The sequence below is a fragment of the Sylvia atricapilla genome, chromosome 14 (assembly GCF_009819655.1).
Source record: "Sylvia atricapilla isolate bSylAtr1 chromosome 14, bSylAtr1.pri, whole genome shotgun sequence".
Taxonomy (NCBI): Eukaryota; Metazoa; Chordata; class Aves; order Passeriformes; family Sylviidae; genus Sylvia; species Sylvia atricapilla.
In genome coordinates, this window is record NC_089153.1 from 2966631 (window position 1) to 2979440 (window position 12810).

General features: G+C 41.1%; 1 protein-coding gene across 9 annotated transcripts in view; it reads right to left on the reverse strand.

Annotated features, from left to right (window-relative positions):
- ANKHD1 (ankyrin repeat and KH domain containing 1) overlaps positions 1 to 12810 on the reverse strand; it is a 99451-nt gene that overhangs the window by 63316 nt on the left and 23325 nt on the right. For all 9 annotated transcript variants that reach the window (XM_066328909.1, XM_066328912.1, XM_066328911.1 and 6 more), the window contains exons 3-4: positions 1467 to 1623; positions 338 to 485 (exon numbers count right to left, since the gene is read on the reverse strand). In XM_066328909.1, coding sequence (XP_066185006.1) covers positions 338 to 485; positions 1467 to 1623 — 305 coding nt within the window. The remainder of the gene's footprint in view (positions 1 to 337; positions 486 to 1466; positions 1624 to 12810) is intronic.

Below are 12810 nucleotides of genomic sequence, written 5' to 3' on the forward strand. Positions count from 1 at the left end.
ACCAATTGTAGTATTTGGGTTTGCTGCTATATTAGATCCTCCTGCTTGGCAAGACAGCTGGACTGCATCTAGAACAATGCCAGAAAAGTAGATACATCACAAAACATAGGATTCACTCCTCAGACAAGTCCCTTCAACCAAAATCATCTGTGACTGCATTTTCCATTAAAGAAACCCAAACAATAACTGGAAACCCGCAATAAGCTGTATTCACTGATATTCTGTTGAAATAATAAAAGAACTGTAATAACCACAATAGATAAAATGTTTACCTATCAAAGAAGTCCCTCAGACAACGCTTCACAAATGTTTAGTTCTAACTGCATTTGTTACTTACCTGTGCCAATTCATAATATCCAGCTGAGCAGGCCAAGCAAAGCAGACTCTCCCCTTCCTCAGTATGTTCATTTACACTCCGTCCTTCATCCAGCAGCTTCCGGACAGCATTTACATCCCCATCGGAGCATGCTTCTGCCAAACTGCGACTGCAAAATCAGGTACCACACAGTCAGCTCAAAACACACCTGTAACAGCTGGGCAGCCTTCCTAGGAGAGGAGGAAGCCTTCCAGTAAAGACTCCTGACCCCAGTGCTAAGCTTTACTTGAAAACACACCTTAAATGTACTTTTCAAAGTGTATCTACATACATACACTTTATTTCCACAGGTGGAGATAGACACTTTCCTTATTGTCTAAATTAGCTTCTTCTCTTCAGTTGCTAACTTGTAATATGCTCTCATACAGACCAGCTGCAGTGAGGACCACTTAAAGTTGGTTTTTGTGGTGTTTGCAAGACAGGAGTGAACCTCACTGATGCCATTCCCACTTCAGGAATGCCAGATACACAGAAGCTGTGACCATGACAAACTGCTGACTGCTGGTGCCAAGGCAAATTTCTATTGCAGACAAAGCCAAAGGTCAGCAGCCAAGTATCACAGAGACCACTACTATGAATACTGAAACAAGACAAACTTTGTAACTAAGAGAGCAATCACCTACCCTTCTACAGCTAAGAACTTATACCTTTCTTGAATAAGGACTCACATCTCTGGTACACACAAAGAACAGCAGGTTAGAAAGTAATACTTTTTTGTACTTTTCTCTTACTCTATGAAGCCAATAACCTGATGGGACAGTAGTTACACCTCCAGATGCAATTTGCTTCTGCTAGCAGCAGAACAGCTCCATTACCAAGTACTAACTATAAAATTACCTGAATTGGAAATAAAATCCCATTCGATAGTTGGGAAACTGGGGGAGGTCAGTACATACAATTAACTGAATTTGAAATAAAATCCCATTCCATAGTTGGGGAACTGGGCATGGCCAGTACGTACAATTAACTGAATTCGAAATAAAATCCCATCCCATAGCCGGGGAACCAGGGACGGTCAGTACATACAATTAACTGAGTCTGAAATGAAATGCCATCCCATAGCCGGGGAGCAGGGGAGGCCAGCACATACTTGTCCACCTGTCCGTTGTTGTGATTGTTCTCGGCTCTCATGCGCGTCAGCGCGGCGGCCGCCTCGTCCAGCGCGCAGCTGACGGACGACGTCAGTCTCCGGAGAACCTCGGGATCTGCGAAGGCTTTGCCATCGGCAGTGGACAATTTACCAATTCCTTCAGTGCACGTTCGTTCATCAGTCAGGTTAGTATGAAAGTCACACAAAAGAAATGCAAAGACACTATTTTAGAGTTCAGCCACATGCACTATTAGTTAAAAATCATTTGCAAACATGCCAGATAATTAGCTACTTAAAACTAAACTATTTGCTAACATTTGCCCAAGACCTGAATATTTAATTAACTATAATATAGCAGTAAAACCCCAGTATCTTTGAAATGGCAGCTTTGCTACTTGTCCCAAACTCTCAACTCATACTTTTGAAGAACTTAAAAAAACCTCAAAACCCATCATATTGGGGTATTAAAGATAAATCCATGCATTATAGCCCAAAACCAGAAGTTCGGGAAACAGACATGATTTTATTTTCTGAATGTCAAGAATTTTTCAACTTAAAACACTTATTACCCCTTTACCACTCAAAACAAAGCAGACTGAGTTCTAATATATCTTTGTTTTTAAGAGAAGGAAAAACTTTAAAGTTTATTAGATAAAATTTCAGTAATTTACCACTCTCAACTGCCCAGCTCTAGCTACAGGAATAAAAGTTATGAAACAAGATTTCAAATATTTTAAGTATACTTGAAATCAATGCCTCTCCTTCACAGACATAACACATCAGAAATGCTAAGATTCAAGGAACTTTCTTAACAGTTTCTTTTTTTATAACAGTTTCTTTGCTCAAGTTTTACTCCACACAGGTTTTACTCCTCATAGTTAAGCACAGCCTATGCAACACGTGCAAACGATCACTGCAGTGTGGGCAGGGCTTTTATCTTCATGTACAAATGGCCAAACAGCACAAACACCTCCCAGCCACCCTCAAAAAACTGAAACATAAATCAATTAATTTCATATGCTATGAAAAGCAAATGGTTACTAGTTTATACATCAGTCACCTTCACCAGTCACGAATCAGTCATTTTTCAATTTCTTAGCTGTTAAAAAGGGGAAAATTAGACACAAATCTCGGGAAATGAGGCACCCTATCCCTCAGGAGATTTGCTATTTGGTGCGTGCATATCTCTGCAGGTTTGATTTACACATTTCCCACAATCCAGCTTGTAATTATTATAGAATAAATTGGATTTTAAGTTTGAATGTTGTCTTCAGACAATGTATTTTCCCAGTTTGAAAGCATCCAATTTGCTTCTTGGTAGTGTAAGAATCAATACTTACCAATTTTCTCCACCCTAAACCTCTTTATGCCGGCACACAGCAGGCACACTGTGACATTCCCCTGCACGGCTGGCACAGTGCTCCAAGTGCTGGCTGACAGCACTGGAATGTGGTGCTGGACATGATGGAGAACCCCTCTCCTGCCACTGAGACACACACCTCCCCTGGGTGCAGCACTTTACTTGGCTGATGGAAATGAGCTGCTTAAGAGACTTGTGCACCTCCTCCCTGGCTCCAACATCCCACATCTGGATCCCTTCAGTATTGTCAAGGGGCTATGAAAACCGATATATAACTAATTGTCCACTCCACACTGAAATCAGAAATCACACCTCAGTATGTCTGGGTTGGAAGCCTGGCCAGTCCAGAGCAACCAAAGCACAAAAATGAGGGGCCATGGCCTCTTGGAGGCCACTGGCCACATGGCCCCTTCCATCTCCAAATGGCCTCCATGTCGAGGCCATCACACCTGTGGCCACTGCTGTTAAACACAGTGAGGTTCTGAACAAACCTCCAATGCCACAGCCCACGCCTCGTGTTCAGGGAAACTGGATTTGCTGCTGCCGTAAAGGGGTTGGAAATCCTGTCATCTCTGCAGCTGGAGCAGGGGGACACCGCGGGACAGTCACTGCAAAACTGGGTCAGGACATCAATTCAGTACCAAATACACCAAGAAACTGACACTTTTTCCACAGCTTTGCTTCCCCAGGATGGCTCAGGAGTAACTGCTGAGATGTTTACACAGGCTATTTCTGGTGGCAGTGCTGGCTTACACTGCATTGCAGTGTACATAAAGAACAGCTGAAGGAAAGACAAAGAATTAAGTCTTCACAACTCAGCACTGAGGCCTCATCTGGGACTGCTGCAACCAAAGCTGAACACCGTGGTAAACAACATGGAAAAGTACTCGAGAGAAAAACCCACAGAACCCCTGAGCAAAGGCTAAAAATGCACAGATTTAGCTTACAAGGAGCAACACAACTGCAGTTTACTCCACTTAAAAAAGGTCTAACTGAAGGAGCTGTTAACAGCTCTACTGCTGACAAAAGAAGTGGAAAATACAAAGTCCAGGCAAAAGAAACCAACCCAAAAAACTACCAAAACACCACCATCAAAACCCCACATAACCCAAAAGCCCACTAAGTCACTAGTTAGTGACCTGACTAACTGCAGCTACACCGGATATCGCCATCATTTCAGCTCACCAAGGCAGCAGAACTGACAGGTTGCCTGGACAAGCAGGATCTACACTTGATATCTTCTGTTTTAAAAGTTTGTTGTGGCATTCATACCTGAGATTTCTGAAGGCAGAGGTCACACCACAGATCTCCTATGCCTGATAAAGACACAACCTTGACCCACTACAGCTCTCCTGTTCTGAACTATCTGTTTTCATGGATTAACAGCTGGTGGTCTCCTGGAGGACTCACCAACCTCAAGTCACTGGCTCTTCCTTCTGGACAGTCAAAGCATGCTTACTACTCATTCCAGTTTCAGACTTCATCCTAAAAAATGAGCTATAACCACACCAAGGCCTTTCAGAGAGTAAGTGGAAGGTGCCTTTTATTTACCTCACCAACTAGGTGAGGTGCCATTCCCAGCTCCTAATTTCACAGTCTTATACTGCACATGCACTAATCAACAGCCACAGAAGACATCCAAGATGACATTTGTTTGGCTGGCTGGAGTCAAAGGGAGACAGACTACAAGAATTACCACTGCAGGCACACATTCATTCACTCTCCCTTTGCACATTATACTCAGTAATTTACTATACATTAACAAATTGAAGTTTTTATTTTGCTGTGATTTAGGATGACTATGCCAGAATCTCAATGCTGTAATGCTCATATGTCTTTTAATCTTTCATTTACTTAATTTTGTGCCCAAACCTCTTGTTCTTGTGTCACTCTAATACACACAGGGACTCCAGCAGTCTGATTTATGTGCAGGATCTTGGCCAGAATTCTTCTTGCTTCCTAACATCCAACAAATACTGAAAGCATCCTCAGGACCATTCTACGCACCTTTGCACAAGAGTGATCACAATTTCTCACATTATTACAATCTCTCTAATATGTTACTGATCTGACACTACCTGAACTGAACCCAAGGTCAGACATTCTGTACTTCCTGGAATATTACACACAAGCCTCTATAGAGGCCAGCCTTTCATGGACTGATCACTGTTGCAGGTTTAAGTCTGAAAAGAGAATATGGGCCCCATTGTTTTTTACTGAGAACAGCCCACAGTCATTAATCATATGAAGAGGGTGATGTTTCTAATGCAAGGTACAGCTTAACACTAAAATTGTGAGTATGTTCTTAAGCAAATCAAAAGGAAGTGCCTTCATCCAACACAAGCTGCCATGCAAAGACCAAAAAGGTGAATTCAAAACCAGCTTGGATAGAATTACTGTAATACCTGTGCCTTCTAACAGCTTAAGAACAGTGGTCCTGAAAGTCACTATGTAAGGATATTCCTGAACAATAGACAACTGGTAGAATAGAGAGTGGAGACTCTCACCTGTACTGTGATGCTCCTGCGTCTCCCTCTAGAAGGGAAAAGCAGGGCCACTGCTGGGCCCACACATCTTCAGATGAGATGAGCCAGACACATCTTCACATCTTCTGCAGTGGGCAGCTCTTCATCTGAGCACCTGCTGCTGGAGCCACGTGCCAACTGTTCACAGACCCAGCAGGAGCAAGGCCAGCAGCACTACCCAACAATGGAAAAGGTCGATGCCTGAACTCAGGGCCAGATAATGGCAGATGTTCCACACCTTCATGCCATATTACTAAACTATGTAAATCAGCCTGAAGTTCATTACAGAGGTATATTAGAAAAGGAACTCATCTTTCAAGGGAAAAGCTTGCTCATCAGATACACACCTACGCTCCTATAACCAACACTTCAATTTCCTTGTTGACTTTCAGACTCATCAGGGTATTCCCACCTTATAACTACCAAGGTTAGAGTTTTAAGGTAACCTGAAATCAGCTGCTAACTTCTCAGTGTGATCTGAGTTAAACAAGTCAGAGATGCAGATTTTGCCTCAAAAAAACAATGAAATACCAACAGGTTTGTACCTTCGCAAAACACAGTTAAGTCCCTCAAAGGATACACAGTTGGTGTCAACATATACTTTGAACATCAAAGGAGGCTGCTTCAAAAAGATCAACATATTCAAGAGATAATGTCCAATAATCCTCACAAAGGCCAGCAGATTCAGTGGTCATTGTGTGCTTGCCCTGTCAGTTCTAGCACACTGCATGTTCTAACACAAACTGGAGGACACTGACTCGTAACACATCCTATTTATGCCCTCATGTTCATCACGAAGTCTAACTCAACTTCAGTTCATACAGAATCAGCTGGGGGTCCTTAAGGACTTACACACCTCAAAGACAGGTTGTGATGAAAATGTGGACAGCTTTAAAAGCTTTAAAGGCCCAAAGAAGTTCAAAATGAGAATCACGGCCCAGAAATGTGTCTCTTATCTCTTTAACAGTATGTCAGGAATCTGCTCTAATCAGCCTGGTGTACAAGTAGCACCTCAAACAAGGTGAAGAGGGTTCAAGGAAGGAGGGAGGGGGAACTTTGTTTTAGGTTCTCTACTGGAATCTCCATTCAGAGGAATTTATAAGTTCTAGACTGTCCAAAGCGGCCACAGCCTGTGCCAACAAGCAGTGACACCACCAGAACAGAATCAACTCCAGCACATCACAGAGCTGCTGCAGGACAAGAAGGCAATGAGCAGAACTGAACACACACTGACCTGTAAGGTCTCAGGTGGTTAAGTGGCAAAGTTACACATTGTCTGTGGAACTAACAAAAGTGTGCACTTAGCCCCTTCCTGATGATGTCTAAATATTTTTCCAAACACAAATTTCATATTGCATCAGTTTCAGAGTCAGTAAACCAAAGAAAAGCATCCTCCATTTGCTGGTAAAGAGCAGCCCAAAGCCAAGCAAACCAAAAGGAACTGTCATTTGCAAGTTTTACTGCATTAAGATATCTAATTTACAGCATCAGAATAAGAGACACAAATATATTTACAATTTTTTAAATATATTTTAAATATTTACATGTAGCTTATTGTATGCTGATTACCCAGGCTAAAGTCCTCAAGGAAAAGCCACATATTGAGTAGTGCTCCTTGGGTAAAGAAATTAGAAAATACTAATAATTCATCCTAGTGCACTCATCTTCTAAAATTCCTATGCTTTTAAAAACTTTCATATGAAGTGTTGTTAAAAAAACCTAGTTCACACTAAGCTAAAGAACATTAGAATTACAAGGAAAGTCTACTTGTAGTATAAGGAAAATAACTGTTTTAAGTGTGAGTATAGTCTGAGCAATGCCATTTGGGAATTTTGGGTAAGTTTTTAGGGTTGTTTTGTTTTGTTTTTAAGAAAAGCATTATGCAGAACACTTCTCCATTTTTCAGTGGGTCATTTCAACACTACCATTCCCAGACATGGAACAGTTTGATATGGTAGGGATTATTTTAGCTTTCTTTTCTAAAACACTAAAAAAACTTCATTGAGGCTTTCAGTCTTTCCAAGCCAAGCACAGGCCTTTGGAATCACTGCCACTGAAAATCACAGTTATGGTCTGAGCTCAGCTCAGCTCCAGAGCAGTGAAAACTCCCTGAACCTCCACCAGCCCTGGGGTATCTGCACTCCACACTAGAACATATCCTTTTATATACACGTGATACAGATTGTCACTATAAAACTGTTTTCCCATCTCTCCAAGTGCATGGCACAAACAGAAGTCACTGGCTGCAATTTTAATTTTTCTGCTTTTCAATTAGTATTTGGACATGCTAAATAAAATCCATTTAGCATGAAATTAAGAGCTACAGCTTGAGGGTTTCTTGAAAAATTTTATTAATTAGCATTTTACAATATTTCATGTCACCATCACAGCTCCCCATAGACCTCGAGAGCAGCTGAGTTCTCAATTGTTACAAATCATATTCCTGACAGCAAACTGTGACACTCAAAAATGACATTTCCAGTGCAAGCTGAAAAATCATGTTCAGATCATCTGCTAAACATTTCCTGGCAAAAGCAGAAATTTATTCTCCTGGACCATATTTCATGGTCCTTATCTCAAAATATCCCTTCTTCACAAATCCACACTCTTAAACATAATAGGAAATCATCCACATTATCCACCAGCAATATTCACAAGTGAAAGGGAAGGCCTGATAAAACCTGAAAGGCCATTACAACACACACACCCCCCATTTAGAGAAAACTTCCCCTAATTCCCAAATTTTCACTTACTTGACACTACAAACTTAATATTACACTTGCATTTACATCTATTCCAATGCATTTGCTGGAACAGGAGCCAGCAATCTCCACCACATGCTCTCCTCTTTCCAGCACAGCAGCTGTAGCAGTGAGATTTTCCTTTTCCAGAATCAAAAGCCAGGAAGTACTTCTCCAGCTACAATTAGTTCTTACTGTTATTTCAGTAACATTTTGATGGCAAGGGTTCCTTTTTGAGATCATCTCCTTTTACATTAGTGTGCTCAAATATCTCACACTCTGAAAACTAATTTTAAATTCCACACAAAAACAAATCCTTGATTAACTAGTCAACATTCATTAACATTTCTTTTGAGAAATTAGATTCATTAAGTTGCAATTTATAAATTTAGATTTCAATTTAGTCTCACGTCACTTCAATAAGGGTTACCTAGTCAGGGAATTCACTACCTCAGCCATACACTTCCATTTTTAGTACAGCTAGGAAGCCCAGTAAGCAAATTCAGCAATGAAAAATGCCTTTACATAGACTTATAGATATTTCTAGAAAAATCCCAGTCTTCCCAAATAGACAACTTCATTTAATTACTTTCCACCAACCCAATCCACCCCATTCCTTTGTTTTCAGAATGCAAGAAAGAATACAGGTATTTGACAGATATGGAATACCAGGCATGTTTTAGCCTAGAACACTGAAATAAAAGACTGGTTTAAACCCTGTACCAAAGATTTGTTAACACATAAGAGGTCAAACACGATAGAATGACACCAAAAAAACTATCCACATAACTACCTCCTTAAAACTCCTCATCTTATTTAAAATCCTGACCATGCCAGACTTTGCTACAGCAGAACTCTCAATTTTTCTGTCAGTTTGATTTTTCCCAAGCTTTCATTAGGCATCCATTTTCTCCCAGGTATGAACATTAAGTTACCTTTTCTAAAGCTAAAATAACATGAGCTTTTCTGTGCCAGTCTAACATTTGGCCACTTCCAGACAGATGATTTTGTGCTCCTCCTCTCCCCATGTTTCCCCCAGTGCCCTCACACAGAAGGAAAGAAGAGGGAGTTTTCTCTCAGTACAGATAAGTCTGAGCAGCAAAAGGTCTTTCCAGGCACCACCAGACTGGTAAGAGGAGAGAAAACTGTGCAGGAAAAGCAGATTACTGCCTATGACAGCAAACAGCCACTACACCACCTTATCAACCTCACACACCTTCCCATCACTCATTCACCATGTTTGTTCCAAATGTTTGTTTCCTCATCCAGGATCTTTATAAAGAAACTCAACCTTTCAATTTTTCAAGATTTTGTTTCTATCAAATCTCTATCAAAGAAACATTTGCCTTACTACAAGATAAGTTCCCAGATGAAACCCTCAACACACTGCTGGACTGGACACAATGACTTCCAGACACATCCATCACATAGGTGCAGAAAATCATGCTGATCACTCAAACAAATGCACTTTGATCCCATGCATATTGCATGTCGTTTATATGGAAGCATCACAAATTATTCTGGTGTCATGATTATAGATGTATTTCAGCAGCAGCAAACAGCTTTTTAACCCGTCTCACTGCAGGTGATCTGAGGGAGAACTCCAACTTTTGGATTTACCTTGTGTTTTAAAGCAGCAACCACAATCAGGACAGGAGCAATATTACAGTGAAAACTGCAGCCAGTTCTGTCTGAGAATAACTATTTCTACCAGCTATTTCTACCTGCTCCACTAAATTGTTGAGGTTTGTTCTGCTTTGGTTTTTTTTTAATGAAAAAAGCACTCTTACCCATTGGCAACTAAGACCTTCTTCCAAACATGCTTTTGATTGCAAGAAAATACAAGATTTGAGAAAAATATTTAAAACAAAGTACTAATTTTAATTCAAATTATAAAAGAAAAGAATGGGATTAAACAGTGGTTTACCTATGTGACTTTGAAAAACCTGAATTTGTTGTGGTGCTTTGCTGAGATTAAATGGGAATTACACTGGATATCACAGTTAAATTTGCGCTTAGCACTTTGTTTTAAAATTTTTTTAATGACAAAGTCAGGAATGTCTTAACTTTTTCCCCACCCTTAACACAGATAAAAGCCAGCAATACACACCCAGGATGATCTGCCACAGCAGTGAACTACTTGAGTGTCCAATGCCTTTCCCCTTGCCAGTCTTCTCTTCCCTCCCTCGCTATCTCCTCCTGCCACAACCCCCCCACACCTTCCCCAGGGCTGCAGCATCAGAGAGTATTCAACTCCATTTTACACTTAGAGACATCAAACAAATGCTCTTCTGGGTGTATGACGCTTGCCAGCCTTGCTGTGATTAGCTAAGGGAAAACTTCAGCCATGGGCAGAATTGTTCGCCTGGCTTTGTCTGCCTTTGAACTGGACACAGTTAAACAGCAGCATCAGCACATCTCCCGAGCCGGGCAGTCACCTGCTCCCAGCCTGCCCAGCAGAGCGTGAGCACACACATCCCAGCACAGCCCAGTGTATCCCAGCGCATTCCAGCACAGCCCAGTGTATCCCAGCACTGGCACAGCACTGGGCATGGAGAGCTGCCATCACCCAGCCAGAATCACAGAATCACAGGAGCTCCGCTCAAATTCCGAGCTCTGGACATCAGCTCAGACACTCCTGTAGGTTAAGGAAGAGAAGAAAGAATCTGATTCCTTCTGGGTGCTTATACAAAGTAGTTGTAAACCCCTAAGTCACTCTTGGGGAATTTATTTTAAGCTAAGATTGTAGTGCATACAATATTTACCCATACAACTACAAAGGTGGCAACTTGCTAAAAGATCTGGAAGCAGAAATTATGATCTCTGTAAAGAATGCTACAGATTTTTTACTTTGTGCCATCAAATATGGAAAAATGCACACAGCTGATTTAATTATTTTACAGAAAAATATCACAGCTAATGGTTGGTAATTATTCTTCATTTCCTGCTTCTTCCTCTCATGGCTTATCAGAGAGAAGTATTTTTCTCATTTCAAGTCTGACAATTGGCTCTGAGAACCTGAAAGATACATGTGAAAGAGCTAAGACTGCCACTGAAACAAGGGAAGGAGGAACATGGAAATGGCAGTGTCCACTGTGAGAGGGTAGGGAGCAAAGAAAAACCTCACAAATCCCTGAGAAACATCAAGAGAAGAAAAAAAAAAACATCCATGCTGAGAAAGGTGCACAGAATTTCTGTTCATGACTTCTAGCATTCTAACTCAGCTCATGTCTCATCCTCTTCAGGGTTTATGTCCCTTGAAAACAAGTTACTTTTAGAGATATTCTCCCATCTATTTAGTGAGACAAGAAGAGAGCAGAATATCTGCTTTTTGAGTAACCTAAAGGAAGGGAAAGTATCACACCCCTGTGGAGACTGACTCCAGGATATGATCCCCCTGCACAACAGAGATGCAGAAAGGCAAGAACTGAAGTAATCTTTGAGTGCTATTTATAGACAAACAGCCCATTTGAACTCTTCTCAAAGTTTCTGGCAGTCAGTGGCAAACTGAGCCCCAATGGGCTGTAAATCGCCTTCCTGAATCACAAAGCAACTGACTCAGTACAGTACTCAGTGACTATCTGGGAAAGAGACATTTGAAAATACTACTACATTTTCAAGCAAAGATCTAAGAGCAAACTGAGTGCCAGTAACATCACTGAGCTAACTCAGATGTCTAGAGAGTTTTAGTCTCCAGTTTATGCTAATTATATGGCAAAGCAAGCCAAAACACTGAACATTTTCAGAGTGACCAAGTGCACTTCTTCAAAAAAAACAACCACCACACTACTGGTGTATAGCACAGACTAATGTATAAATTCATGTCTCAAACTGAACGTTTGAGAAACTCTTCATAAAACCCTTTCCTCAGCCTAAAATGATCCACAGCCTTTCAGCATAATGTCATCACTACATACATGCTGCATAACAAAAGATCCTGGAAGACTGACCTTTGAGAATACCACAATAGATCAGAGTACCAAACTATTGAAAATCAGGATATTGCAGTCTTCAGAAAGAAAATACAGGATTTATTTTACTATGACCCCAGTTTGAAGAAAGAACACACCCATCAACTGCTAACACCCCTCTACAAGAACATCCCAGTGGGGGTCATCCCATCTATTTATTTTTTGCAGCATCCTCTTGCAGTTTTAAAAACAAAAGGGAAGAGATGCTTTTCACCCAGCCCCATGTCTCTGGTGCTTCAGATGGGAGATTCTGTCCATCAGAGGTCACAAAATCCAACATGTAGCATGGCATAAAACAAGTTTTACTGAGCTTCTTCAGAGCACAATGCAGAGAGAAACTGTACCAAGCACAAATCCAATGGAGATAGTTGCTTCCAACAGTGAGTATGGAAAAGTCCAGCCAATTAAGGTCCTACCAAAGTTAACTTCTTTCACTGTTTCCTCTAGGTCTTGGCTCTTCATCTGTGTAAAGACTAAAATAAAGTTGTTGTACCTCTTGCTGTGCCTCTACAGCTGGGGAGGAGGATCAGGTACTGGGTGCTCTTGTTAGAAGGGATGGCTAATAGCCAAAAGCACAACCATAGTGCAGGTTTCTCCTTTTTTCATTAGCAAATCTTCCTATTTTCCCTATAGAGACTTCCAAAACATGCTGTTTACTTGGTTTTGGGAATACTAAACACAGCCAGCTGGAAGTCAGGCCAGGTTGGTTAGAACACTCCTGCTTGCTGTGGTCTTCCCCTTTCTACT